The 27,353-nt window shown below is 47.9% G+C and overlaps 1 protein-coding gene across 9 annotated transcripts in view; it reads right to left on the reverse strand.

Annotated features, from left to right (window-relative positions):
* Positions 1 to 6: 6 nt before the first annotated feature.
* Positions 7 to 27,353, reverse strand: part of TEP1 (telomerase associated protein 1) — a 45,244-nt gene continuing 17,897 nt past the window's right edge. For 3 of the 9 annotated variants that reach the window (XM_027065319.2, XM_053224230.1, XM_053224231.1), the window contains exons 13-55: positions 26,222 to 26,390; positions 25,480 to 25,638; positions 25,222 to 25,299; positions 24,326 to 24,456; positions 23,953 to 24,012; positions 22,896 to 23,054; positions 22,047 to 22,223; positions 21,697 to 21,817; positions 20,988 to 21,112; positions 20,612 to 20,725; positions 20,389 to 20,506; positions 20,035 to 20,229; positions 19,740 to 19,915; positions 19,497 to 19,653; positions 19,204 to 19,383; positions 18,662 to 18,754; positions 18,235 to 18,367; positions 17,928 to 18,078; positions 17,547 to 17,680; positions 17,258 to 17,346; positions 16,884 to 16,998; positions 16,004 to 16,247; positions 15,688 to 15,811; positions 14,716 to 14,840; positions 14,492 to 14,591; positions 14,124 to 14,279; positions 13,765 to 13,977; positions 13,358 to 13,511; positions 13,039 to 13,251; positions 12,247 to 12,407; positions 11,892 to 12,005; positions 10,586 to 10,693; positions 10,088 to 10,220; positions 9,931 to 10,007; positions 9,450 to 9,582; positions 9,175 to 9,311; positions 8,894 to 9,018; positions 7,459 to 7,602; positions 7,211 to 7,307; positions 6,186 to 6,291; positions 5,875 to 6,080; positions 5,667 to 5,771; positions 4,993 to 5,213 (exon numbers count right to left, since the gene is read on the reverse strand). In XM_027065319.2, the coding sequence (XP_026921120.2) occupies positions 5,091 to 5,213; positions 5,667 to 5,771; positions 5,875 to 6,080; positions 6,186 to 6,291; positions 7,211 to 7,307; positions 7,459 to 7,602; positions 8,894 to 9,018; positions 9,175 to 9,311; positions 9,450 to 9,582; positions 9,931 to 10,007; positions 10,088 to 10,220; positions 10,586 to 10,693; positions 11,892 to 12,005; positions 12,247 to 12,407; positions 13,039 to 13,251; positions 13,358 to 13,511; positions 13,765 to 13,977; positions 14,124 to 14,279; positions 14,492 to 14,591; positions 14,716 to 14,840; positions 15,688 to 15,811; positions 16,004 to 16,247; positions 16,884 to 16,998; positions 17,258 to 17,346; positions 17,547 to 17,680; positions 17,928 to 18,078; positions 18,235 to 18,367; positions 18,662 to 18,754; positions 19,204 to 19,383; positions 19,497 to 19,653; positions 19,740 to 19,915; positions 20,035 to 20,229; positions 20,389 to 20,506; positions 20,612 to 20,725; positions 20,988 to 21,112; positions 21,697 to 21,817; positions 22,047 to 22,223; positions 22,896 to 23,054; positions 23,953 to 24,012; positions 24,326 to 24,456; positions 25,222 to 25,299; positions 25,480 to 25,638; positions 26,222 to 26,390 (5,932 nt within the window). In that variant the 3' untranslated portion in view covers positions 4,993 to 5,090. Of the gene's footprint in view, positions 414 to 2,691; positions 3,912 to 4,992; positions 5,214 to 5,666; positions 5,772 to 5,874; positions 6,081 to 6,185; positions 6,292 to 7,210; positions 7,308 to 7,407; positions 7,603 to 8,893; positions 9,019 to 9,174; positions 9,312 to 9,449; positions 9,583 to 9,872; positions 10,008 to 10,087; positions 10,252 to 10,585; positions 10,694 to 11,891; positions 12,006 to 12,246; positions 12,408 to 13,038; positions 13,252 to 13,357; positions 13,512 to 13,764; positions 13,978 to 14,123; positions 14,280 to 14,491; positions 14,592 to 14,715; positions 14,841 to 15,687; positions 15,812 to 16,003; positions 16,248 to 16,883; positions 16,999 to 17,257; positions 17,347 to 17,546; positions 17,681 to 17,927; positions 18,079 to 18,234; positions 18,368 to 18,661; positions 18,755 to 19,203; positions 19,384 to 19,496; positions 19,654 to 19,739; positions 19,916 to 20,034; positions 20,230 to 20,388; positions 20,507 to 20,611; positions 20,726 to 20,987; positions 21,113 to 21,696; positions 21,818 to 22,046; positions 22,224 to 22,895; positions 23,055 to 23,952; positions 24,013 to 24,325; positions 24,457 to 25,221; positions 25,300 to 25,479; positions 25,639 to 26,221; positions 26,391 to 27,353 lie in introns of those variants that run through there. The other 6 variants (XM_027065322.2, XM_027065323.2, XR_008299258.1 and 3 more) reach the window with 6 other exon arrangements.

Here is a 27,353-nt window from a genome sequence, read left to right on the forward strand (position 1 = left end):
TCTTTGGGCTCAACTTCTCCAAACACCTATTTCTTCTCACATTCGTACTTCTTCATTTTCAGGACAGAAAGTACCCATTGCTCTATGTATCCCACAGCTAGCTACAAATTACTCAGGATCCTGTTTCTTCAGAGAAGAATAGCTTCTGTGCATTGACGATGCTAATGGAGAGTGATGTTTTTCCCCCACTTAATTCAATTTTTATGCAAACTGAAGTTTGTTGGGTATTCTTACAAGAAGGGTAGAGACAACAGAGGCCGAATTGTTCCCTTGTTCCCATCCAAATCTTCTAACGTGACTTTTTCCCCCATTTACCAACTGCAGACCAGGTCTCCCACCACTTATCTTAGGATTCAGCAGATGTCCAAAAATCTGGAAGCACTTAGAGGACTTGTCACTAAGCCTAAATACATCTCAGGGAGGAAAGGAGAGAATAGAATGAATTTTGACATACCCTGTTCCATTTAAGAAGTACCAAAGTCCAGGTCAGATCCAAAGACTTCCTGATTATTTGTAAACACATGCAACACAGACACACACAAACACAGACAAAACCATACTTCATTAGATAAAAGTGAAGGTTATTTAAATGAAAACAGTAGCCTGTAACTTTTTAGAGATCAGATTACCAATCAAAACTTAAAATGTACATACCCTTTGACCTAAAAACCAGATATGCATGTTTGTACAGATGATGTCAGTGTAGCATTGTTATATGTAAAAAAAGATCCCTAGTTAAATATATTCACTCATTGAAATACTGTGCTGCTATTAAAACTAGACTACACACTTCTCCAAAAAAGTAAAAGAGAGTATTTCCCAACTCATTCTATGAGGTAACATGAAACCAAAACCAGATAAAGATATCACCAGGGAAGAAAACTATAGATCAACTTCCCTTAAGAATATAGATGCACAATAAAATGCTACCAAGACTAAACCAGTAACAAAAAGGACGATACACCATGATGAAGTGAGATTTATCAAAGGAATGCAAGATTGGTTCAACATATGCAAATCTATCAGGGTAGGACAAAAGTCACATGACGATCTCATGAGATACAGAAAAGGCATTTGGCAAAATCCAACACCCTTTCATGATAAACATTCAGCAAAGACTGGAAAGGAATTTAAAAAAAAATTTTTTTTAATGTTTATTTTTGAGAGAGAGGGAGAGACAGACCACGAGTGGGGGAGGGGCAGAGAGAGAGGGAGACACAGAATCTGAAGCAGGCTCCAGGCTGATCTGACAGCACAGAGCCCAACGTGCGGCTCGAATTCATGAACTGCAAGATCATGACCTGAGCCAGTTGGACACTTAACCAACTAAGCCACCCAGGCGCCCCCTCAAAAACATTTTTTTTTAAGTGATCAAAATTAACATCACCAGTAAGAAGTCATGTTGATAACATGTGCTTCAGATATGATATAACAAGAAGGACATATATCTTTTATTCTTCCCTTAAATCCACAATCTTAGTTCACTCATGAAAAAACATGAGACAAAGCCAAACTGAAAGACATTCTACAAAACACTGAACCAGTATTCTTCAAAAGTGTCAAGGTTATAGAAAGACTGAAAAACTCACAATTGGTGGAGACTAAGGAGACAGGATGAGTAAATGCAATGTATTCTGGACTATAGAAAATGGGAATCTAAATGTGGCTATGTAAGGTGTTAGTGTTAGAGGAAGCTTGGTGAAAAGTATATAGGAATACTCTTCTGGAAATCTTAAATGATTTAAAAAAAAAAAAAAGGATTAAGAGCCATTTTACTGGAAAAACACCAATGCCAAAAGGTTCTTTAGGGGTATAACTGTGTATCTGGTTCCTGGTTCTCCCTCCCAGTACGAGATAGGATGATACCACTCTCCCTTTTGACAGTGGGTAGGGCTATGTGACTTGCTTTGCTCATATTTACAAAATACGAGTGGAAGTGATGTGTTTTATTTCTAGACTGAAGACTTAGAGCCCACAGATTTTGTTTGGTTGGTTTTTGCCACATTTCCTTTTTCCTGCCTTTGCAGTCACTGAAAATGTTAAGCGTGAGCAAAGTAGAGCAGAATCGCTCATGAATCCTTGCTGTGGCATGAGTAAGAAATAAATCTTTGTTATTTTAAGCTGTTGATATTCTGGAGTTGTTACCATAGCATAACCTCACTATCCTAACTGACAGAAAACACATCCATTTTCCTGGATGGAAAGATAAGGTATTTGAAAGAATATCAGTTCCACATATATAAGTTTTTTGAAAACTGAAGAATTTAGCCCAGATTTCATCTGACCAATTAAATAAATACCAGTAATGAAGACATTTTTGAGGAAGAGTAACAAGGTAATACTTGCACTATTGGGTCAGTAAAAGAACAGTCAAGCTAGACTTAGTGAACACTTAGCACATCAAATGTTTCACCCACCGCGACTCATCTAATTCTTACAATATCCCCAAGAAGTAGGTCCCATTATTGTTCCTATTTAATAGACAGGGAAAGGGAGGCATGGAGATTTGAACTCAGGCAGGCTTTTTCCAAGTTCATGCTTTTAGCCACTTGGTTACAGGGTTTCTCTTAAATAGTGTTTCTCAAACTTTTCTGTGATGAAGGACCAATTGTTTGTTTCTTTGTTTTAATTTCTGGTCTGTCATGGAACAATACTTTCATAAAATTTAATAAAAATGAGGAACTAGGAAAATGAAGTCAAAAGCATACAAACTACAAGCTTCAGTTTTTATTATTAAATTTGTCAGATATATAAGATTACTGTTCAAATTTCTATAACAATTTCTAAATGCTTACTCTCAATTTCTGTACCTGCGGTGAACCACTAATAATTTGTAGACTGGCGGGGCACCTGGGTGGCTCAGTCAGTTAAGCGCCGGACTTCAGCTCAGGTCATGATCTCATGGTTTGTGAGTTTGAGCCCTGTGTTGGGCTGAGCCTGGAGCCTGCTTCGGATTCTGTCTCTCTCTGCCCCTCCCCCACTCATTCTCTGTCTGTCTCTCTCAAATATAAAAAATAAAACAAAAACTAATAATAATAATTTGTGGACTGGCACTAGTTTACAAACTAAACTTTAAGGAGCTCTGCTCTCGATTTGAAAACAGATTGTGAATAGATAGGTAGAAACGTATAAAAATTTGGTATATGAAAAATATGTTTTTGTGGATGGGTAGGAGAAGACTGCTCTGATGTCCTATGATCCCACAATCCAATGGCTATAATTGTAGAACTCATCCAGATACTAGGAGACACTGAATTTCTTCTTAATGATAAGAACTCAGAAGATGTTTAAACTAAAACCTGAACTCCCTTGGGCACATACTTACTTTTACCTAGAGTCTCTTCTTATTGTCACTCATAGCAATTATACTCTGACCTTGCCATACGTCTACAAGATAAAAAAGATAGAAAAACCCCTTCAAGGAGGCCTGGCCAACAAGGCTGAGTCTATTGAGCAAGGGTCAAGTTAGCCTTTTAATTTTCTTTATCTCCATTCCTCTAGCCTTCGGTGGGGTGCTTTTGTAGAATTTTTATGCATGGAAGACAGACATCTAGGGCTTCCTCCTGTCCTTGGCCCATGCTTTCAGAGGAGGAAAAGGCCAAAGATTGAAATCAGCAACTTTTAGGATGATGCCATGCCATGGATCTCTAGCGTTTCTAGGTAGTATTATAAATCATAAATTTCAAAAAACCTTCATTTGGACTTCGAGTCACAAGGTGTATGGAGGAGGTGGTCTTGAAAGTATTTTTAGAGTCCTTGCATGAGGCACATGAGAAAAGATAGAAGCATGACCTATGATTAAGACATCAGCTGATGGCATTTCTTATGTCTTTATCCTCTGGCTGAGGGAGACCATGAGGCATTGGTAGAGGTAAGGAAAAAGTCCCTCAGGTGATTTCTGCATGTAAAACCTAGAATCAAGGTGAAATGAGAACAAAACTCAGTACCCCTCAACTCCCCAAATCCACAAAACTCATTTCTAGGTCAGAGTGCAGTGGTATTTCTTTAAGAGAACCTTACCAACCAGGACAAAATCTTGGCTTCTCATATACAAGCCCTTGAATTCTTGGGACATAGATCTTTAACCTTTCCCTAACCCTTAGAAAGGGCCTCAGGGAACTTCCTCTCCCATAAGATAGAATTACAGGAAAATAAGGTTCTAGAGCTTAGAAGGATCACAGTCCCCGATGAGTCCATTGGTATAATTATTCTACCTTTTCATTTGTTTTAATCTGTGTGAACTTCAATTTGAGAGATACACTTTTGTGATTTCTTCCAAGAATGCAAATTACTATATTGACAAATGTATACAAGTCAAATGGCTGCTGCTGCTCTGTCAGAGGGTGTGAAAACCAGAAGTCTCGTAGTTTCAGTGCCCTGGCTTTTCATCTCTTAGCTGGGTAGGTAGTTCTGCATAGAAGACACCGTTTCTATGAGTGGAGCCTAATGTTCTCTCTAAATGCCCTAACTGGGCACTTTCAACTCACTCTTCCTTCTCTTATGCTTTCTTCTTTTAGTTTTTTTTAATGTTTTATTTATTTATTTATTTATTTATTTATTTATTTATTTAGGGAGAGAGAGAGAATCCCAAGTACACCCCGCATTATCAGTGCAGAACCTGACACAGGGCTCGATCTCATGAACCATGAGATCATGACCTCAGCTGAAATCAAGAGTCAGATGCTTACCCAACTGAGCCACTCAGGCACCCCTCTTATTCTTTGCTGACTGAGAGGTCTTCAGCTCTCTGTTCAAACTAAGTGCTGGCCAACATCACTCATCCCTCCTACTGGCAGGAATGGTATCTTAGGATCCTGGGGTCAGCAAATGATAGAAGATTTCTAAAGCCTCGTTTCAAAGAATGTCTACTATAGATTTGGTTCTTTTTCTTGCAGTTCTAATAAGAATTAATGTTAAATCAGAAAAAAAAAAAAAATTAGACCTCCCATATTCTTGGTCCACATCCACTTCAGAGCATAGGCAAGACTGCACTTGAGGTTTTCTGACACTTTATTTTTAAAATTTAATCAAGAAAGTAGCCACTGGTATCTTCAGGCTTTGCATCTCTAGCACAGTGGTGGTCTCTGCCTTTATTCCCAGGACAGAAAGTACACATTGCCCTGTGTGTCTCCCACTGCGAGCTCCAGGGTGGAGTTAGGGCCCAGCCAAGGTTCCAGGCAGCTCACAGCCCCTTCGCATTGGAACAGGCCCAGCTACAACGGGGAACAGAAAAGGGGGAGATAAGGGCTACAAGCCTAGGGTCTCCTTACTAACTTGTTTATCTCTCACATTAATGCCTTAAAAAAAATTTTTTTTAATGTTTATTTTTGAGAGAGAGAGAGAGACAGAGTACAAGCAGGGTAGGGGCAGAGAGAGAGGAAGACACAGAATCCAAAGCAGGCTCCAGGCTCTGAGCTGTCAACACAGAGCCTGACGTGGGGCTCAAACTCACAAACAGTGAGATCATGACCTGAGCTGAAGTCAGATGCCTAACTGACTGAGCCACTCAGGTGCCCCTCACATTAATGCCTTTAATCTGGAAACAGGTCAGTTGCACATCATAGCAAAGACAGAAGAAACCAGATTTTTGATCTTTTGCACACTCTTTGCCTAAGTTTGCTCTCTTGTGACATCCTTTAGCCCTTCTTACACATATATGCACTTACCAGTTGCATACTGGGTCTCTCCCACAGCTTAACATCTCTGTCCTTTGAGGTTGTCACCAGCAGCCCCGGCAGCACATGGAGAGCCGTGACAGAGCCCGAGTGAATCTTGGAGGGAAAGGAGAAGCGGTATGGTGAGCTGTTAGGAAGCATCAGTCTGTCAGACATAGAGCCTCCTTCCCTCTATCTGTGATCCTTCCCTCAAACTCACCTTTCTACGCTGCTGCGTCTTTAGCTGTGGGGGCGGTGACCAGCTATCTATGCTGTCATTCATAGATGGCTCTGTCCCTGGAGTTGGAGTTTCAGGCATTTCTGCTTCTTTCTGCCAGATGTCACCTGTGTCCCATTCTCCTTCCTGGGTGCATTTGGCGAGTTTCAATAGCATCCCATCAGAACTGGCACACAAATATGACGACTCTGCCATTTCAAGGGCAGAGGTTAGAGCTAGGTTTCCAGCCTTGAAGGACCTACCATCCCCCACAAGGCATCTCCAGACTCCTTCAGTCCACTCATCACACTCACCAGATTCAGGTTTGGCCTGAGTTACTAACACTAGGGTCCCATTTGGATTCTCCAAGGTCAGATCAAAGTTCAGGCTCTGTTCAAACTCTCCTGATTCCTTTTGCCTCTGTGAAAGGATGGCTCATTTTGTTTAGCCTACTTGCACTTGACCCTATCCAGCCAAAGCAACTCTTTTCAGCTCTGGGCTGTTCAGAACTTTTCTTAACTGTAATTTAGATACAGTAAAGCATATGAATCTTACATGTATGTCTCAATGAACTTTTACACATGTACACATCCATGTAATCACTGCTCAGATCAAACTGCGGAACATTTCCATCACCCTGGAAACTTGCCTTCACGTCCCTTCCCTGTCAATGCCAGAGCACCCCCACCCCCTGTGCTAACAACATTCTGAGTTATCACTGTAAATTTCTTCTGCTTGTTCTTTAACTTCATTTGAATGAAATCATGGAGCATGTACCCTTCTGTGTCTGCCCTCTTTCGCCCCATGTACTGTCTATAAGATATGTCTGTTTTGTTCCAGATATTAGTACTTGCGGTGGCAAGGCAAGAGAGACATGAAAAAAATGCAATTAAGAAAACTCCTATGTTGATGGTTTCCCATGATCTTTTTAAAACTAGAATCCTTTTTTGTATCAAAAAAACCTCATAGGAAAGCCGAAACCCACTATAGAATGCTCCAGTTGAAGGAAGAGAAGGGAATTTAGAACCAATGCCTTTCCCTTCCTCTTATCCTCAAACATGGTCCCAAGGTTTTAAAAATATTGGTCCTGGGGGGCACCTGTTGAGCATCTGACTTTGGCTCAGGTCAGAATCTCGCAGTTCATGAGTTCAAGCCCCACATCGGACCCTGTCAGCCTGTCAGGGCAGAGCCTGCTTCAGATCCTCTATCCCTCCTCTCTCTGCCCCTCCCTCACTTGCGCCCTCCCCAAAATAAATAAATATTAAAATATATAATATATGTATATATATATTGGCCCTGGACAAATGCTCATTTTAATACATACTCAAATAGGACTTACAATGAAATAAAGAACTCCAGAGTTCCCTAGCTGTAGGACAAACACACCATAGTCTTGATGGGTAGACAACATAATAGGATATTCTGTAAAGCCGCTCCTGGTTTATAAGAAAGAAAGAAGGCAAACCCATGAACATCTCTCTATAAGATCCCAGTATTTTGTTCTAAGTTAGACCAAATTTCAGGGTAACGACTAACCCACTTTTCCTCTTTCTGTAGCCTGAGAGGAAACAGCATTTTGGATCCTACCAGATTACAGAGGGAGCATCCCCTGGCTTCATGTGCAGCAACTCCAAATCTGCTTTGGCCAAGATGAGGGTGTGACCGTCTGGGGCCAGGGCCACACCTGTCAGGAACCCTAAGTCCTCCAGCAGAACTCGGTTCAGGTGAAGACTGGAGCGCAAAAAAGGTACATGAGACAGAAAGTTCCTATTTTAGTCCCCCTCTCTCAGGCTCCTCTGCTCCCCATGAATTCCTTAGGAGTGAAGTACAAACACAATGCATTACCTTCACTATGAATTCTCTCCCTCTTTCTGTTTTCCTTCTGTCAGTATTCATTATCACCATCTCCTTACCTGCCCAAACTAAGAATCTCTTACATGCCTGTCTTTTCCTTCCATCCTGATTGATAAGCACTGCGGATTCTACTTGTAACAGATGCCTAAACCTCTCTCCCCGCTTTGCATCCTACTGCCCAGCTCAGGGCCCACATTATTTCTTCCCTGGACTAGAACAACTAATGTAAAGGTGATCTCCCTGCCCTTCACATCTTTCTACTACTATCCATCCTCCATACTGCCACTAGAATCCTCTTCCTCAATTTCAGACCATTATTCTGTTCAAAATTCTTAGCACTGTGCTCTCCACAACCTGGCCCCAGTTTATCTTTTCAATCCAAATTCCCCGACACCCCCACCCCCACTCTCACCAAGAACCCAACACTTGGCTGTGCCCAGAATATACCATGCACTCTCATGCCTCCTTGCTTTCTGTTAATGCTACTTGCTCTTCCTGAAACATCATTCCCTTCCCTTATGGGTCTAGAAAACTCCTGCTCATCCTTTAAGCCCAACATCAAACAGCAACTCTTTTGTACACCATAAATTTCTCAAATTCTGCACCCCCAGGAATTATGTATCTCTCTCTTCATTATAGCACTAACCACTCTGCATGTTGCTGGTGGTTTACTTAAGTGCACATTCTTCCACTGTGCTTCCTTAATTAAAAGGTAATTTCAGGGGTGCCTGGGTGACTCAGTCAGTTAAGTGTCTAACTCTTGATTTCGGCTCAGGTCATGATCTCACGGTTCATGACTTCAAGCCCTGCATTTGGCTCTGCCTGACAGTGTGGAGCCTGCTTGGGATTCTGTCTCCCTCTCTCTTTGCCCCTCCCCTGCTCTCTCTCTCTCTCTCTCAAAATAAATAAAAATAAACAACAACAAAAAAAAAGGATTTTCAATCTGGTTCATACTGCCTGGTTCAGAGCTTAGCATAAAGTAGGCACTTGGTAATTATTATTTAAATTGACATGATGAGGAACCAAAAACAATTTCCCAGGGTCTTTTCCCCACTTACTAACATCCTGTTAGTTCCTAGTTCAGAAGTAGAGGTGGAGTGATTTGCTCAAAATCCTGGGTGTGAGGAGACCACCGTGGTATCACATTAACCCAGCTGCCCCCTTTCACCTGAAATTTGTCTGTGTCGAACCCTTCTGCAATTCCACTTGCCACTCGCTGACCTTTTCATTAGCACTGAGAACAATCAAGGTGTGTGCTGAGTACCAGATCAGAGCACTGATGCTGCCTGGAGCCTTAAGAACACAACAGGTCCATTTCAGTATTCCTGAGGAGCCAGGACTAACCTTCCTTCCACTCCCAGACATCCCCTCTTACCCCAGCACATGCCACTACATGCACAGCCAGGGCAGAACTCACATACACAAGGAACCAAGGTTGCCCCAACACACCTGTGCTGTGGCCACAGCCTTAGCTCCATGCCACAAGGTTAGTTCCCCAGTCTGATTCCCAGACACTGCCATAGAACCATCTGGGGCCCAGGCCACAGCAGCGATGGCTGTAGGACTCCTGGGCATATACCTGTCATCTGGAGAAGGAAGGAAGTGATGCATTAGAAGCTGAACCACTATTGAGATGAAAGAGGAGATATCAGGCCACCCTGACCTTCATGGTCCCACGAACACACCCCTCTTTCATATGTTGCCTCGCTCCATGACTCACTCACCTGCTTCCTTAGGTACCTGCCAGAGCCGAATGGAACCATCCTCTGAGGTAGTCAACAGGAGGCCTGAGGTCTCTAAAACAGCAGCTGCACTGATTGGACCACTGTGTCCCAGGAGGGTGTGTGTTTGAAACACCTAGGAGGGGGGTGCCTGGGTGGCTCAGTCAGTTAAGCGTCAGACTTCAGCTCAGGTCATGATCTTACAGTTCGTGGGTTCGAGCCTTGCACAGGCTCTGTGCTGACAGCTCAGAGCCTGGAGCCTGTTTTGGATTCTGTGTCTCCCTCTCTCTGCCCCTCCCCAACTCTCTCTCTCTCTCAAAAATAAATAAACATTAAAAAAAAAAAAATGAAACACCTAGGAGGAAAGGATGGAGGTGGGCCCAGCGGTGGGGGGAGGGGGAGGCACAGGAATGTCAACACAACAAAAGGCTGTTCCACTATACCCCCTCCACTCCGCCCACCCCAGTCCTTTCAGGGAACTCACCAAGAGTGGATGCCACAACCGTGTGGCCCCATCCAGTCCAACAGTCACCACTAGAAGCTCTGACCCAGGCTGCCCAGCTGATAAGGCACAGAGACTAAGTCAAAAGAAGGGAAGAAGCATGGGCGAAAGGGAGGGAAGGGGGCTGACAATCCCTTACCTGGCTGGGGCTCCAAGGCAGCTGCACAGTGGCTGATCGGTCCTGAGTGAGCAGGGATGCTAGTCAGCTCCACGCCCTGATGGTCCCACACTTTCAAGGTCCCATCTCGGCCCACAGACACCACATGTTCTTCCTGCCCCAGAGCACAGGATCAGTACAGAGTCCTATTGAGCAGGATATGGGGATTGTGACTCCTACCAGGAGGTGAGGGCAGACCACTAAAGGCTTAGGCATTGTCAAAGAGTGAGGAAAACGCAGGGACAGAGTCTGGGTGGCTCAGGACTGCAATCCTGCATGAGGTCCAGATACTAAGCTGCCCTCTTCCTCCCATCACACCAACCCTCAGCCTCAATACCCTAGATCGGTTCTAATCCAGGCCCGAGTATCTCATTCTTTATACTTCTTTTACCTTTGAGATTAGATACCCAAGGCACCCAGTGTCCCAAAGCCTACTTAGCTTTCCTAGAGCCCCCACTGAGCTCTCCACTGCCTTCTCACCACGGCTACCACGGCGCTCACGGCACTCTGATGACCTAGGAACTGGCCAAGCTGCTGTTTCAGTTCTGGGTCCCACAGCCCCACAGAGCCATCACTGGAGCAAGAGACCTGCAGAGTCAGAGGTTGGAGGAATGGGATTATCAGCATGCTTCCAGCATTTTTGTGTGTTTATAATATTGGGGAGGAGCAGTAAGGCTTGTGATTAAGAACATGGGATGTCCTGGATTCTAGCTCTGCCATACTTTACTTTGTGACCTGGGACAAGTTCATGTCTCTAAGCCTCAGAATTCTTATCTACTCAATAAGGATAATAACAGTGTATCTATCTCATATGGCTGCTGTGGGGCTAATGCACCTGCCTGGACTTAGGACTTAGCACACTGCCTAGCACATACTAAGCACTGAATAAATAGAGGCTATTGTCCTTGTTATTAATATAATGTCAGTCAACAAACCCAGACAAAGGTGAAAAGTCTGCAATGCCAAGAAAAGATCCAACTGCCTAAAAGGCAAGGATAGGGCAGATATAACAAGTTTATTCAACTGATACTCCTTTCTCATCTCTTCTTGAGAATAATATAGGGACTCTGCATTGGAACACTAGGTTTTACCAACCTTGAGTGCATAATTTGAGTTGGTTTTTTTTGTTTTTTTTGTTTTTTGCCTTAGGACTAAAGAAATCATAGCAGTAGCCTTTAACTGCAGGGACAGGGCATACTAAATCCTTAGAGAGACAGTGTGTGTTCTTGTTAACAGCATGGGCTTTCTTTTCTTCTTCTTTTTTTTTAATGTTTATTTATTTTGATAGAGACAGAGAGCATGAGCAGGGGAGGGGCAGAGAGGGAGACAGAGAGAATCCCAACCAGGCTCTGCACTGTCAGCACAGAGCCCCACGTGGGACTCAAACTCACGAACCATGAGATCATGACCTGAGCTGAAATCAAGTCAGATGCTTAACTGACAGAGCCACCCAGGTACCCCAAGTACATGGGCTTTCTTATGTTTACTGGTTCAGTTCATAACTTACCTGACCTTAGAAATGTTCTTTAATCTATCTGAGCTCTATATCCTTGTCTGTGAAAGAGATAATAGTAGTATCTGTATCTGCCTTACAAGGAGTTGTAAAGAGTAAAAGAGGCAAGACATTCAAAGAGCTTAGTTCAATGCCTGGCACATACTAAGTGCTCAATAAATGTCAGCTATTACTATTATTATAAATGGGTGTTAGAAATAGGATGAGATGGACAATGTTGTCCTCCCCCAGGAACCCTGCTGAGCTCTGCCCCACCCCCACCTCTTCCCTTACCAATAGGTTGTCTTTGGTCCAGGCACAGCCGGTGACCCAGTCACGGTGACAAGCAGAGAAGGAGTAAATCAGAACAGGGGCTTTGGGCATCCGCACATCCCAGCAGAAGAGACTCTGGATAGGTCCCAAGAGAGGGGGCAGTCAGGACCACAGGAGGGAGGTAGGAATACCAGGGCCATTTGGGGCAAGAAATTTTAAAGGGAAAGGGGATATCAAGGAAGGGATGGTGGGCAGATGTGGCAAAGGAGATATGGCAAAACAAAATGCCTTAGGGAGCAATGGGAAATGGGCTGTTGAGGAATCCAGGGACCAGAGGGGCTGTGGGGCCCAAGGTGGGAGGACCCCTATGGCTCACCCGGTCCCTGCCCCCAGTGGCCAGCCTGCCTCCATCAGTGTTGAAGCTACAGCAGTTTACAGGCCCCTCGTGTCCCCGGAGCTCAGGGCCACAGGGAAAGTCTTCTGCCTTTTGGGGCAGTGTCAGCAACTGCTTTGGCCAGAGCCGCACTGTGAAATCTTCTGCATTGGAAATAGGGAGAAGGGAAGATCCTCTGAAAGAGGAAGTGTGACAGGACCCCAAAGACAAAGGCAATCATGCGGGGCGAGGGCGATGTCCCACGGCACAGCTCCAGGGAGAAAAGCAGTGAGTCATAGGCTGTGGAAAGCCTGAACAGGGGGTTAGTCATCATATGAGTTCACAGGACAGGAATATCAGGCACTCCCAGCTCTCGCTCTTCAGCTGTCTAACTCCCTGCTACACCTCCAGACCCTCCTCTTCTCAAGTGCCCACTATTACTTGGACCAAGCTTCCTACCTAGAGAGGACTAAGGCCTCTCTCCTCATTTTCACCTCAACATCTCTCCTCATAAGGGAATGTCATTCCTATACAAAGCAAAGTGTCCCACTGGGCAGAAACTCAAAGAATTATAGGGATTACAAAGAGGTCCCAGAATCAGGGCTAGGAAATACGAAGAAATAGTCTAGACTGCTTATGTAAGATAAATGCATTTAAAACCACTTTCAAAGTTGTAAAAAAAAAAAAAAAAAAAAAAAAAAAGTGTGTGTATTTTCTTGTATGCATACACATATAAATTGAGGGAAACTATTAGCATCTTTAAAAGAAAGCTGCCCACTGCCCAACCAGCAGTACCTGAGGCAGAAGCTAAGAGTTCGTTGGAGGTGGCCAGTCCCAACACGGGTTTCTGGTATCTGGACAAGAGCCAGAGGGACTGAAGGGAACTTTCCGTGAGATGCCAGCCTTGCAGGGACCCATCTTCTGCACCACTCACCAACACCTTAGGGCTGAGCCAGGCCAGTGCCGACACTGCCACATCTAGTGTTTGACACTGAGCCCCCTGGGAACCTAGAGAATGACCAGAAAACATAGAGTAAGACATTCCAAAAGGGAATTCAGGGTGGGGAGGTTCTTTCCAAAGGCCCAAACACCCCATCCTCTCTCTCTTCAGTACCTGAAGCAATTTTATAGATCCTAATGCCATCTGCTCGGTACCCAACAGCCACTCGATCGCCATCTGGGTTGAGAGCCACAGAGAGGGCAGAAGAGAGGGGAAGGGAACCAAGACATCCCTGGGGCCGACCCAGAGATCCGGACCACACCTGAACCTGAGGGCCAAGAACAGGACTTAAAGATACACCACTTCCACCCCCAGAGTGACAGCCACCCCCATGAAAGTCCTCCTTCCAAAGAGTCTTCTCTGGAGAGCTGCTCGTGCACACACCTGCACCCCTCTCCCTGTAGCTTGCACCAGCTAAGCTCCTCCCCTGTCTCCCTGACAAAGGCTCCACCCTTACCCAAATATTCCCTGCCTTTCGTACCCCCTCCTCAGAACCCACCACCAGCCCTCTGCAACCTGACCTTGCCATCCTCTCCGGCTGTCAGTAACTGGCACCCAGCACGCAGGAAAAGGGCAGCGGCCACTGTGCCATGGTGGGCAGGGAAGGCAGCCAGCCGTGCCTCCTCATGCCAGGACCACAGCTCCATCATCCCGTCCAGCCGACCCACAGCCACAACCCGCCCAGGCACATTGAAAGTCAAGGTACGGATGGAGGCTCCTGGGGCTCCCAGTTCCTACATGAGGGGGTAGAAATGGAAATGTCGGGACCTGCTCTCAACACAAGCCCAAAGTGAAACAGAATGTGGATGTCCGTCACTCCACATCTTCTGCTCCCACCCTCTTGAGCTTCCTCCCCCAGGGCTACACAGGACCATCTCACCTTGATAGCTTTCAGCCCGTCCACATGGAAGAAGCTGAAACTGCCAGCCCAGCTGCCTATGGCTATCACCTGCCCTTCTGGGTGGAAAGTAACGCAGTTCAGGGGCCTGGGACATGTATGTTCGAAGGCCAGCTGCCAGCGGACTGTGTCCCACAGCTGAAGGAGAGAGAAGGAGAGGAATCTAGATGCTGAGTACAGATGCCTGAGCATCACAGTCCCAGAAGCCACCTTATCCAGTCCCCTGCCCTCAGCAGGGAAGGCTTCCCCCAGCTAAGCAGTCAGCAGCTCTGCCTCACAAAGAAAACAACTTCACGGGGCTGACTTGGCAGTTAAGGCCACTTTGACTACCACAGCCCCTTGATCATTACCTTCAGACATCCTCCCAGGCACACAGTGGCCAGCAGTCGGTGGTCTGGGCTGAGGCAGCAGCCAGTGATTTGGTACTGGTGAGCCTTGGTCTGGAGCACCCTATCCCAGGGAGACAAAGTCAGGCTCCTGGGGCCCCTGGCCTCCCTCCTCTTTCTTCTCCCCTGGGGGCTCCCAACAAGCAGGGAAGGCCCTCACTCCCAGACATGAGGGAGGGACCCCTTACCGACAACCTTGCTTCAGGTCCCAGAGCTCCAAAAGCCCATCAAAGGCAGTGAGAAAGAGGGCACTGTCCGAGAGGAATGAGCAAGAGGATACCCCATCACAGCCACTCACCAAAGACTTCTCCTCCTGTGAGAACAAGCAGGAAAGCATGCTCAGGACATTCCCTTGACCCCCCAATGTCCAGCACTCCGAGCCCCAATCAAAAAGGAGGCCAAGGCAAGAAGGGCTGGAGAAAGTGTGGCCCTCTGTCCCCACACCAGGAATGCTTGTTAAAAGTAAAAAGCGTTGGGCCCAACTCCAGATGTCGGCCAAGCTCAGGTTCAAGTGGGGCCACAAAGTCTCCCCTACTCCAAACCCCATAAGTATCCCCAAGTCACAGAATATTTTGATGGGTCTGAGGAGGGAATGGTGTTACACACATGCATGCTATGGGGGTGGGGGGGGTGATATGGTTGGGAAGCAGAGAGAGGCTGTGGCTGTGGCTGTGGGACCCACCTCTGCAACCTAATTTGCTGTTACTATCCCTTAAGCACCCTCTACTCATTCCAGCAATTCCCAGGAAACATTCTCCCCTATGCCTTTCACTCAGCTGGAATGCCTGCCCTTGTCTGTCCCTGTTCTCTGGTAAGTACCCAACTCATTCAGCTCTTGTCCATGTCACATGGCTATGTTTTGATTCCTTTTCCCCTTGTATGTCATATCTTTCAACAAAACTGACCACTTGGTGGGCAAAGACAATGTCCTACCCCTGTTTTCCTTGTGATGTTTAGTACAGTACAGCCTCAGTACAACCTTGAATGGAAGGTGTGACGCAAATATTTGGAAAGCATGATTGATTTTGTGACCAAGCTTTTGATCTGATGTGAGGAAATAAAAGTTGCTGAATCAAACAGGGTGAAAACAGGTGGGGTTGGCTTGCCTAGTCTGTGAGGCTTTTTCTGGAGGCAAACTCTGCCCGCCTTGAGCATCATACCTCCCAGGTTTTCAGGTCCAACAGGTAAACCATCCCACTGGCTGTGCCCACAGCAGCTCTTTGCCCCCTGGGGCACAAGGCCACTGCAGTGGGGGATGAGGAAACTGTCAGAGACAGGCTGGAGCTAGAGAGAGTAGCAAGAAAGGGAGGAAACGAGGAATCAGGGAAGGAAGCCAATGGAAACTCATGTTTGCATTTCTGTCCCTGAATCCCCCTCTCCACAGTGACTTTGGTCTGTCCTTTTTTCTCCAGTTTCAGAAAGGACTGTAGCTTGCTCTCTGGTGGGCTTACCAGCATCTGGGGCCAAGGGCCTTACCTCTGCCGGCCCCCCACGGTGTGGGGTTTATTCAACCATCGTAGCATGTGCTGGAGGTGCCAACGCCGCTGGGAAAGCTGGGGTGCCTGGTGGCAAAGAGGCGAGTCCAGAGGCTGGTTGGCTGCCTGCTGGGGCAGAAGCAGGGGGTACTGGTTGAGGATTGGAGCCTGCTGCCTCAGGAATGTGTGAAACACAGCAGTGTCAGTCTCAGGAAGACCTGGTTCCTCTTCGGGGACTGAGGAAGCTGTGGAAAAGCAGCACTGTGTCACTGGGGGGGCTAGCCTAGACCCCCATTAACCCCATTAGCCAAGTATGTCAGGCAGTGTCTAAAATGTCGTCTCACAAAACATAAGAGACTCTTAAATATAGAGAACAAACAGAGGGTTGCTGGAGGGGTTGTGGGAGTGGGGATGGGCTAAATGGGTAAGGGGCACTGAGGAATCTACTCCTAAAATCACTGTGGCACCATGTGCTAACTAACTTGGATGTAAATTATAAAAAATAAATAAATTTTAGAAAGTAAAAAAGAGAAAAATAAAATAAAATGTGGTCTCAAAGTCTTCTGACCCCACATCAGGAACACCCATTAGACGTACAAAGCCATAGGCCCCACTCCAGACCTAGGGAAATGGAATCTGGGGACCTGGAGATCTGCAGTTTGAACAACAATCCTAGGTAATTTTATACCTATTAAATAATGTTTGGAAACCTCTGGTCTAAGAGATCTGGGCAGAAGATCCCCTGAAAATTACTTGCTTACCCCTTTGGCATTTTTAACCTAGAAGAGAAATTTAACTGTTCTTTGCATTATACCTCCCCCGGAGCAGACCCCCCATGAACACACCCAGGAGGCCCAGATCTCAGAGAAGCCACCTCTCACCATAGAGGGCATGGGCCTCCAAGAGCCGAGAGACCAGACCCAGTTCCAGATGTGCAGCCACCACGTGGAGATTGGTGAGGAATTTTGCAAGAAGGTCACGGTTCCCGCTCTGGAGCTGGGAAGGTCAGTGGATTCATTAGGATATGAAGAGGCAGGTGAGGAGGAATAGTCTAGTTTTAGACCTTGTCTGTGCAGCCAGGACATCAACCTAGGAGCTGGGACAAAGGACCTCAAGGAAGAGGGCAGGAAAACTGAAAGGAGAAAGGTAGAGGGGCATCATGGTAGTGGTGATGGTGCGGTCAAGAGGGAGTGGGGTCTCAGAACAGTCAAAGCAGCTGCTTGGGAGAAGGTGTCTATGGGATCTTGAAACTAACCAGGTGGTGAGGCAAGTCTCCCAGAGCCTCAGGAAGGCAACTTCGGAAGATGCCCGAGGCATCGGGGTCACATGTCTTCCAGAGCTGAGCTGCAGGTGTGGATCACAGAACAGACGTTGAGATGGGCTCAGCCCTAAAGCATCTCCAAAGATCGTATTCCATAGGCTACCGCAAAAGCCATTCTCTCACTGTGGCAGGTGAGGGGCCAGCTGATGGGGAGCACCAGTAGGTGGCCTCCGGGTATAGGCCCCACACTCAGTGCCCCGGGGTCACTTTGGGCTCCAATCACCTGCAATGAGGGTGTGTGCTGTCTTCTCCAGCCCTGGTCTCTTCCCGTATCGACATCTGGCTGCTGTCCTCAGGGGCCCAGCAGGGAGGCAGAGCCGGGCACCGGTGCGCTCCAGGGGGCCCTCCCCTAGCAAACTGTCCTCATGTGAGGGAAACAGAGCAGGAGATGAGGGGAGGGGGCCTGTCAGTGAGTACCTGGCACAGCTGTGGACTCCCGTTCCCAACCCATATAGTGGTAACTTGAGTGGCAACCTATTCAGGGCCTGTGTGTCAGGGCCTATACTGAGGGCAGGGTGGAATGAAGAAAGGACCACATGGGGTTCTGGCTCAAAGATGTGAAGGCACAGGAGGTTGGTGGGAGCTCAGCTGGGGGCAGCTGTACCTGCGCAGACTCTGGACGAGGTAGGCGAATGGGCCCATGGGGAAGGGGTCCCCGCTGTTACCAGCAGCCACTGCTTCGTCCCAGCTCTTGGTTCCCCTGGGAAGTATCCGCCATGCACTCAGCACTCCGTACAGCTGGTCCACAGTGAGACCTGCAAACCCCAGCTCTCTGAAGCCCTCACCAAACCACACAGTATACCCATCCCATGACACCTGGCTCCTCCTCACACTGCTCACGGAGACCCCAACTGAACCAAGGTCATCCAACCCCTGAACTCTCGGTCTCCCAGCCCACCCCAACCACTGACCACTGCGTGTGGCCTCAAGGGTGGCCAAAGCTTGAGGAAGGACATCAGGGCCATGCTCTTGCTCCAGGGTGCCCAGGATGTGCTGCAGCAGCAGGGGGACAGTGGCCGGCAGGGTCCGGAGTCTGTTAGACACCTGGGAGAGGACGGAGACCGGGCTTCAGCTAGTGAGGGGAGGAGAAGAGGTGGCTTTCGTTGTGGGGAGGGGAGTGGGCAGCTGGAGAAGTCGTGGGAAAGGATGAGAAAAGGAAGAGAAACAGTGGGAGAGAAGTGAGGGTAGGGGTGAGCCGAGATGGGGAACGGTGATTACAAGATGGCACAGGACAGGGTACAAAAAGTAGAGGGATGGGGGTGGAAGAAGCTGAATGAAGAATGGGAAGTGGATTAGGACTTAGAAAATAAGTGGTGAGGGTTTACATCCTCAACCAACCTGCTCATAGAATGTATAGAGCCTCAGGTGATCCGTGACCAAGCGCAGGTAGAGTGGCAGGGATGATCCCCGCTTCACCAGCAGCAGCCGCATCTGACAAGATGAAGGGGACTCAGTGTCGGGAGCAGAGAGCCTGCCGCAGCCAGTCCTCAACCCCGCTGAGCTCCACCCCAAGCACCCAGCCCACTGCAGGGCAGTTCCTACTCTGAGAGTCCCCAGCAGTGACCTGATGGCATCACCTCACAGCCATCCCTTTGCTACACTGCTCTGCCAGCCAGCCCTACTTTCTGGAAAGCCCCCGTGGTTCAGCCCACCCCACCCAAGAATCACAGCCTTACTCCTCCCCTCACTGGGATGGACCCTGGGAGGCTATTCTCTAGGGGAAAAAGGCTGGCTGGTGGTATAAGGAATCCCAGTTATCTCATTAACAGCATCCCCTGGCACAGAGTTCCTGCAGAAACAAAGCAGTAGGGCCGCACGGGGCAGCTGGCAGCCTCAGCACCCTGGGGCCTCACACACTCCAGCCCTGGCCCACATCCAACCTGGTTGTTAAAAGGTGACTCCTCCAGCCGCTTCCCATACAGGGCCAGCTCCTCTCTCACCAGCCGGGCCCGGGCAGATAGTTCCAGAGGCCCCAGGGCCACCACATGGGCACCTTGGCTCTGCTCCAGGGTCTCCCCCAGGCCGGCGTCAGTAGACACACTCAGTACCAAGTGCACCCGCTGTGATATTTGGGCATAAAGAGAAGAAGGTAGAAGGAAAAAGAAGAGGAGAAGGCTGGAGAGCCCCCTGTCCCCACTACTGCATCCCACCCCCACCTCCTTCTCACACTCACCGGGGGAAGTGTCTTTGGGATCCAGTCTGAGACCAGCTGCCCATGCTGACCCACCAACCTGTCAGCCCCATCGATGATCAACACCAGGGTTTGGCCACTTTTCAGGGACTGAGCACACTTGGGCAGCAGTTCCTGCTGGAGCTCCCATACCAGGCCCCTGTAAGGACCAGGATCAGTGAGAGAGGGAGATACAGGGTGGCATCATGTGGAATCAACAAGGCTGGACTAATGGGGGATACACACCGGTAGGTGGTGGCGAGGGCACCTGGCTTTTGCAGTTGGCTATGCAGATAGGCACAGAGGCGTCTGAGCAGGGTGAGGGCAAGACCCTGGTCAGGGCGGGCCCCTGAAAAGTGGAAGAAGACTAAGGGGGCCACCTTGGCCACATCAGGAGCCTGCAGTGCTGACACAAGGGATGCCTGCATGGACAGCAAAGAGAAAACATGGTCACATTGTTACATGCACAACTCCCTGTGCCCTGCTTCCTTAGCCCACATGGCCCTCACTTCCTCCTGCCTGGGGCTCTGAGACTATGTACCAGGAAGGCCGTCTTGCCCTGTCCTGACTGCCCGGTCACCAGGCTCAGCCTCCCTCGGTGCAGCATTAGCTGCTTCACTGTGTCCTGAAGAAGGTGCAGTCGGGCAGGACTTGATGGATTCTGCAGCTGCTGGAAGGTGGCCTGGACCAAGTCATCATCTGGGATGGACACTGGTTGTTCCAGCTGGGCCCCAGGCTGAGGACACATGGGACAGTGACTGATAATGTTTCCATGCCCCTCAGGAACCCCAGACCTGAAAACTCACAGAGCCCCCACCAAATTACTTCCCATCCAGGACTACCCAGACCACCCTACCTTCTCTCCACTACCCTGGCCATGGGCGCCCCTGCTAACCTGTAGGTAAAGCTTCTGGATCATATTCCACACATCCTGCAGGACCAACTTTCCAAACTCCTCCAGCCCCCCAGCATAGGGCCGGCCGGCTGCCACACCCCCCCATTCACAGGGGTATCTACAGGTGAACCATGCACAAGCAGAGTCAGAGTGGGCCTGGCCCCCCTCCATATATTCCTCCATGCAGGGGCTCTCTACCCACCCCACCCCCACCCCAGCTCACCTACGACAGGTAATCCCTTGCTGTCTGCTCAGGTAGCTCTTCAGTTCTGAGATTCGATGTGCGGCCTCTTCAGACTCAGAAGTAAAGTCAGATTTCCATGCATCTGGGACAGAGCTGACCACCAAAGATACCCCAAAAGTGAGGCTACACTCAAACCCCAGCCTCTCTTCAGCCCCAACCATCAGACCTGGCTGTGGTTCCCTAAAACTCCGCAAGCAGAGATCACCTGGCTTCAGTGGCAAGGCTTATTTGGTGCTGCAAGGCAAGCTTTCTGAGCCTTGTACTCTCTTCTAGCTCCCCCTTCTGTACTCTGAATGCTATGGAGAGAGAAGATCTGGCCCCTGAGTCTGCGAGGTCCAGAGGCAACAGCAGGTACCTGAGGAAGCCAGAATCCCGGAAGTAGATGAGAGCTTGTGCAGAGGGCTGCTGGCGAAGGCCCCGATTCAGGAACTGCATCACCTCCATCTCTGTCACAGAGCGACCTGGAGGGTACTGCTGGGCCTGCAGGGAGACGGCAGAGAACAGGCTGTTTCAGTCCCAGGTCACACTGACCCCTCCCTTGAGACCTGCCAAGACCCTAGGGTTCCTGCATCTCAGCAATATTCCTCCCTCCCTCCAGACACAAGCCAACAAAACACAGCTAGTAGCTAACATGTACTGAATGCCTGTCACATGTTGAGCATTTTTAAAAATAGATTTCTAATCCTCATAGTAACTCTACAGTATAGACTCCACTGTTCCTCTTTAATACATGGGGAAGTTGAGGCTAGGTTAGGATAAGCTGTTTCCCACAAAGTCACACAATCTATAAATGATAGAAGGGAGATCAGAACCCAGATCCATCTGACAGCAAACCCTAAACAGACCTACCCTCTTACCTCTCACATCCCTTGGCCAACTGGGAGGTACTTCTCAAAGGAATTCCCTCATCTATGACTTGGCCACTTGCAGAACCTTCTGCCTGGGTTTCACCTTCAAGTCTCAGATCTAGTCCCAAGGTTCCTGACACACTGTGGCTTCTCTCCACACTTGCCCCAACCTTTGTTTCCTCCCCAGACCCCACTCCAACCCCCAACCTGCCTTACCCAGCGGAAGTGAGGATGGTCAGGGAGGTTGTAGTTGGGGGGAACGTAGCCATAGCGGGAGCCCAGAATCCCCACAAACAGCTGCGAGTTCTCCACCTCCCCAAGGCACACTTCCAGTTGTCTGCAGACATGGTTATGGAGGCATCGGATCAGAGAATATAGGTATAAATAGGAAGATAGGGCCCTGGCTCAAAACTGAGCCAAGTAAAGGCAGACTGCTCTTGTTAGCATCCAAATAGCAGCCCCTGCCCTAGGCCCTCAACCTCCCTTGTAGCCTCAACCCTACCCACCTCAGTTCTACCACTCAAGCCCCTCATCTCTGTCCCAGCTCTTCTCTGTGGCCCCCTCACCTGTTCCTCCGGGTCTCCTCCTCAGTGACGCCCCAGCGCAGGTCAATGGCATGAAGGCTGATGTGGTGAGGGGCCGCTCGGGCCTGCAATGCTGGCAGCACAGACCTCAGCAGCAGGTCCCGCTCCCCGTGCATGTCCCGGAAAGTGGAGGAAATGAAAAGCCTGATGCTGTGCCATCTGGGGGTAAGCAGAGGCTTGGGCTCACTCTAGCAATCAGCCCCACAACCCAATTCCACAGATGCGGCTGAGCACATCCTTCAGCACAAGCCAGTACAAGTAAGGTATGACAGATGCCAGGGGGAGGTCCAGCAGGCCTCCAGAGAATAACCTGCTTATAGCCTCTCCTGCAGAGCCCTGGAACTTAAACCCTACTTGCCATTTCTCACATATCCCTCTTTGTCAGCTAATTATTATGCACTTACTATTTGCCCATGCTGTGAGGTAAGCACCATCATTATTTCCATTTTACTAATAAAAAACTAAAGTTTTTAAGAAATTAAAAACAACTAGCCCAAGATTCAAGCTACTACTTGGCAAAGCTGTGATGAGAAAGCCAGAGCCTATTCTCCTAAGCTCTCTGCCTGAGCCCTGGCTGTATGTCCACGGTGCATGCTGCTCGCTGCCTGCTGCCCGCCTCACATCTGACCCCCTGCCCAGGTAGAGAAAGTAGTATGCTCACTATCTGACAACTTCCTCCGTCAGGGAAATCCCTACCTGGGAAAGAGATGAGTTCTACTTAGTGAGTAGAACAAACAGCATCTCCACAGCCAGAACTGCAGCCACCAGAATTTCTGCAGGTTTTGACCACAGTGTCTCCCGATTCACAAAGGCATAGAAACATAGACTAACCCATGCTGGGAAATCAGAGCCAAGGGGCTTAGAGTGACCTCTTCCAGTGGCCGGAGAGACAGGTCCCCAGTCTTTCCTGGGGGTGGTGGAATCTTGAATATTTTGTCCATTTGGCCCACGTGCTCTAGAAGACAGGAGACTCCACGCTCTGCAATGAACCTGACATAAATATAACAAAATAAGTAAGAGTGAATACCAGAGTCAGAATCAGGCAGGTCTTCCAAGGGGGCAGGGGACAAAGATATAGAGAGGTAGGTCACCCAGTTAACTGGAGCCCCTTAAGAAGACAACCACAAGCAGTGAATGTAGACTTAAAATAAACAGGGGTGCAGAACTACAGGGATGAAGGAACAGAGAAGACACCCAGCTCTAGCATGGTCATCATGGGCTTTCTGTTGGGCCAGGGGTAGTTAGGCTGGCAAAGGTTAAGATTAAAGATTAAAGACTAAGGCCATCCCATTCAGAGCTTGATCAGCTTTGTATCAGCTGTGAAAGCCCTCTGGAGGAGGAATGGGCCTGAGGCTTCCTACTAGCAGCTGGGGGGTGATGGAGGCATACAAAGGAAAAGGTAGGAGAGAGAAAACAAGTAAATGAGAAGGCTAAGCATGGAGACAGAGTTAAAAGATTTCTGTAAATTTGGCATCTATAAATAAATTTAGCATGAGATTTACTCTGGATCAAGAATGGAACAGAGGCGGCAAAGAATAGAAATGATGTGACCAACTCTTGCGTTGTTCCCTTAAAAGAGAACAGTGCAACCTCCCCTGTCCCCTTCTCCTCTTTCCTACTAGGTGTAATGCAAAAATGATGACTGGGGCTGGAGCCCAGTCTTGAACCGTGAGATGAAAGCAGAGTATTTGAGGATGGTGGAACAATAAGATAGAAGGTGTCTGGGTCCCTGTAACATTCTGCTGCTGCTACATCTGGACAGCGGCAAAAGAGGAATAAACTTCTATCTTGCTTAAAAACAGAAGTAAGTGGAGTAGAAGCCACAGGCAATCTCGGAAAGATGTGCTAACAAAGCCCCCAACCCTTTGTGCGTCCATTGTGTACTCACTTCAGGATCCCGTCATTACAGCCTGAGAGTGTCACGTCATTGGGATTTGAATCTGATAATCTGGCAAAGGAAGAAGCAACCATCAGAAACAGTGCCAGGAACACAGAGTCCCTGCGCTCTAGGATGGATACCCCACCTCTGCATGTTTAATTAGGGTCATGTGCTAGGTTGGGGCTGGGATGGACCCCTACAAAGGGGTATGGAGCTAGGCTAAAGACTTCAGAGAAGGTTCTAGTATTTGAAGTGAAATCAAGGTAGGAGGCAGAGATGGAAGGCACCTGGTGAGTGGGAATGCCCCACGCTTCAGTGGGGGCAGAAAGGAAATATGGAAACCTATCTTTTGGCACTGGACAAGGAGTTTGAGCGTCCTTACATGTCACATATCCTACTTAGGGGAACACAAACAAAGAGGCACTTGGAATTCACATGCTGCCAGAAACGCTGTTTGGCCTCATTTATCAGTTTCTCATACATATCATTGCCGAAGAGGATGACCCTGTCCACCTGTAAGATGAAAAGGGAAGAGCTGAGAACAGGGAGCACAGGGACAGAAGAGATGCTAATAAGCTTAGGACATCAAGAGAAGAGATCTCTGGGGCTGAGGGGATTAGGAGAACTCTGAAGGGAATGGAAATTGCCTCTCATGAGAGCCCTTAGGATGGGGGAGCCACTACACCCTGACATGGAGGGGCGAGAAAGTGGGGGAGGGGCAGTGGTGTGCTGTAGCTGGCTCACTCAGGCTCACAAGAGCTGTTACATTTTTAGGAATTTTGTGATCCAGTTGTTAAATACTGCCACTGCTAAACATTGAAGAGTTTAAACTTGTAATTAAGTAAATTATATTAGAAACAAAGGTAATAAATACTTGAAACTCATCATTTCCTAGTAATTTTACTACATTTTACCATTATCTAGATCTTATTTACATACTCGATCTACGTTGTATAAATACCATATAATGGTGTGCTACTGAGCATCTCTTCTCACCTCTGTTCACTGATATCATGCTGGCAGCTTGAAATCAGCTGTGATTGTAGTAATTTACACCTTAGAAATTAGCAAATGCTATTAACCAAGATTCATTTTTTTCCAGAGCACTGGTTGTTAAACAATTACCAGCACACCACACGGCAGAGGGCTGCAGCCAGCAGGAAGTGGGTGTGGGTACTGCCCCTCATTTGAAAGATGACCTTTGAGAAATTACACACATCAGTTGTGGAGGGAAGGGTGAGGGCGGGGAGGGTTTCTCAAAAACTGGGGACTACTCACAGGGACCCTTTGGGCAGCCAGAGACAACAGGTACTTCCCAAAAGTGTGCAGGGACCATTCATCCTGTCCATCTGGCTCCTGAAGGAAAGAGTCTCATGTTCCTTATTTGCATGGGAGACAATTGGTAAGCAACAAACACCAAATACTGCTTGGGAATCTTTAGCACTGTATATATCCAAGCCTTTCCTGATTTTCCAGCCTGTGTCCAGGGCTGTGACCATTCATGCATTTTTGCATGGTGGGGGCAAGGTGTCTGACCTGGACTTGAGCCTGGAGTATGCCGGCCGTCTTCAGGATACCTTCTTCTGCCTTAACTGTGATAGTCTTCACAGTGCCTCCTCCGCACAGTAAGAGATCCACCTGCTCCGCCCGTGCAATTACCATCCCAATCAGCAGCAGCACATAGTTTAGGTGGGGCTGATTGGACAAACATCAGGGTGAAATAAGGATCTCCTATTTTTTTAAGTAGGCTCCATGCGCAACATGGGGCTTGAACTCACCACCCTGAGATCGAAAGTCACATGCTCTACTGACTGAGCTGGCCAAGCGCCCTGGCTCCCCTATTTTGAAACCCACCCTTGCCCATCCAGCCCTGAAGGCCAAACACCTCCATTAGTTGGGGGAAAAGGACAAAATCTCCAGTTAGGAAGGGACAGCTTCAGCAGCTTTCAGGAAGAGCTGGCCAGGGTGGAGAAGAGCCAGCAGTCCTGCCCAAATTCAACACTGGGACATAGGATGTAAAAATGAAACATACTTCGGTGACAGAAATTTAGAGAATTAAGCACCAGCCAAATGTGAAATATAAGTATTGTAATCCATGAACAGGCTAGAGACCACATTCTAGGAACTGTCCTTAGGAACCAAGGTCTGATACCAAGAAGCAAATGTTTGCCATTTATTTCAGTTCTGAGTGCTTCCTTGGGAGAACCACGTCTGGGAACAGGATAGTTCTCGGGATCCCCAGCATCCTACCAACCCCCCACCTTTTAATTTTTTTTACCCCTTCTGGGTTGCGCTTGGGACAGAACTGGTCTGCACCACCATCTGTCAGATAGACCAAGATGGTGCGGCCCGGCAGCGGGGGCACGTTGTGTTTCACGGAGAGGTTCACAGCTGTCTCTAGGGCCTGACGATACCGAACCAGCATCTCACCATCATATTTCCACTGTCTGCAGGCAGAAAAGACACAGAAGGGCTCAGGGGCTTCTCTATTTGCCATTTCGAGACAGACGGGAAGATGAGAACTTGCCACCCCAGAATGAAGTGTTCACACCACTTCAGCAGCCTGCCTCCATTGCCAGTAGAGAAGACTGGGACAGATGTTCCCTTGCCGCCATCCTATAGGACTCTTCTAACCCAGTCTCATGGCTGGAGAGGAGAAGTCATCTCCTGATCCACTCTCTGAAATCGTTTGCCACACTTCCCATATCAATCCATACTTACTTCATAAGGCAAGATCTAACTTACTTTTAAATTGTATTTTAAAGAATATTAACTCCTTATTCCAAAAACTGGAAATTATTTTTTTAATTATTTTTTTTTCTTAACATTTATTTATCATTGAGAGACAAAGCATGAGCATGGGAGGGGCAGAGAGAGGAGGAGACACAGAATCCGAAGCAGGCTCCAGGCTCTGAGCTGTCAGCACAGAGCCCGACGTGGGGCTCAAACCCACAAACTGAGAGATCATGACACTCAACCAACTGAGCCAACCAGGCGCCCCCGAAAACTGGCAATTAAAGGGCACAAAAAAAAGAACATTTGTCCCACGTTTCTAGTAGAATCTTTACTTCAGGGTAACTAAACAGCTTTAGTTGATAAGGCAAGTTCTTTTTAGAATTCCAGCTAATGAATACGGGAATGGAGAAAACTCCCGTTCTAGAACTGTTAATGAAACAATTGGTTCAGGAAGAGATCACCAATGGATGAACTATCAACTTCCAGTGAAGAGATCAGGCTATAACCATTTAAACATATGGGTCAATCTTAGTTAACATCACACTGAGTAGGACCACAGATCTTTGGCACCTCATGATCCTTTATCCTATGAGGAGGTTAAAAAAAAAAAAAAAGTCTGCTGGTCTCACTCATAGCATACAAAGGATCTCCTATGAAATATTCTTGCAAGGAAA

The sequence above is a fragment of the Acinonyx jubatus genome, chromosome B3 (genome assembly GCF_027475565.1).
Source record: "Acinonyx jubatus isolate Ajub_Pintada_27869175 chromosome B3, VMU_Ajub_asm_v1.0, whole genome shotgun sequence".
In the NCBI taxonomy this organism is placed as follows: domain Eukaryota; kingdom Metazoa; phylum Chordata; class Mammalia; order Carnivora; family Felidae; genus Acinonyx; species Acinonyx jubatus.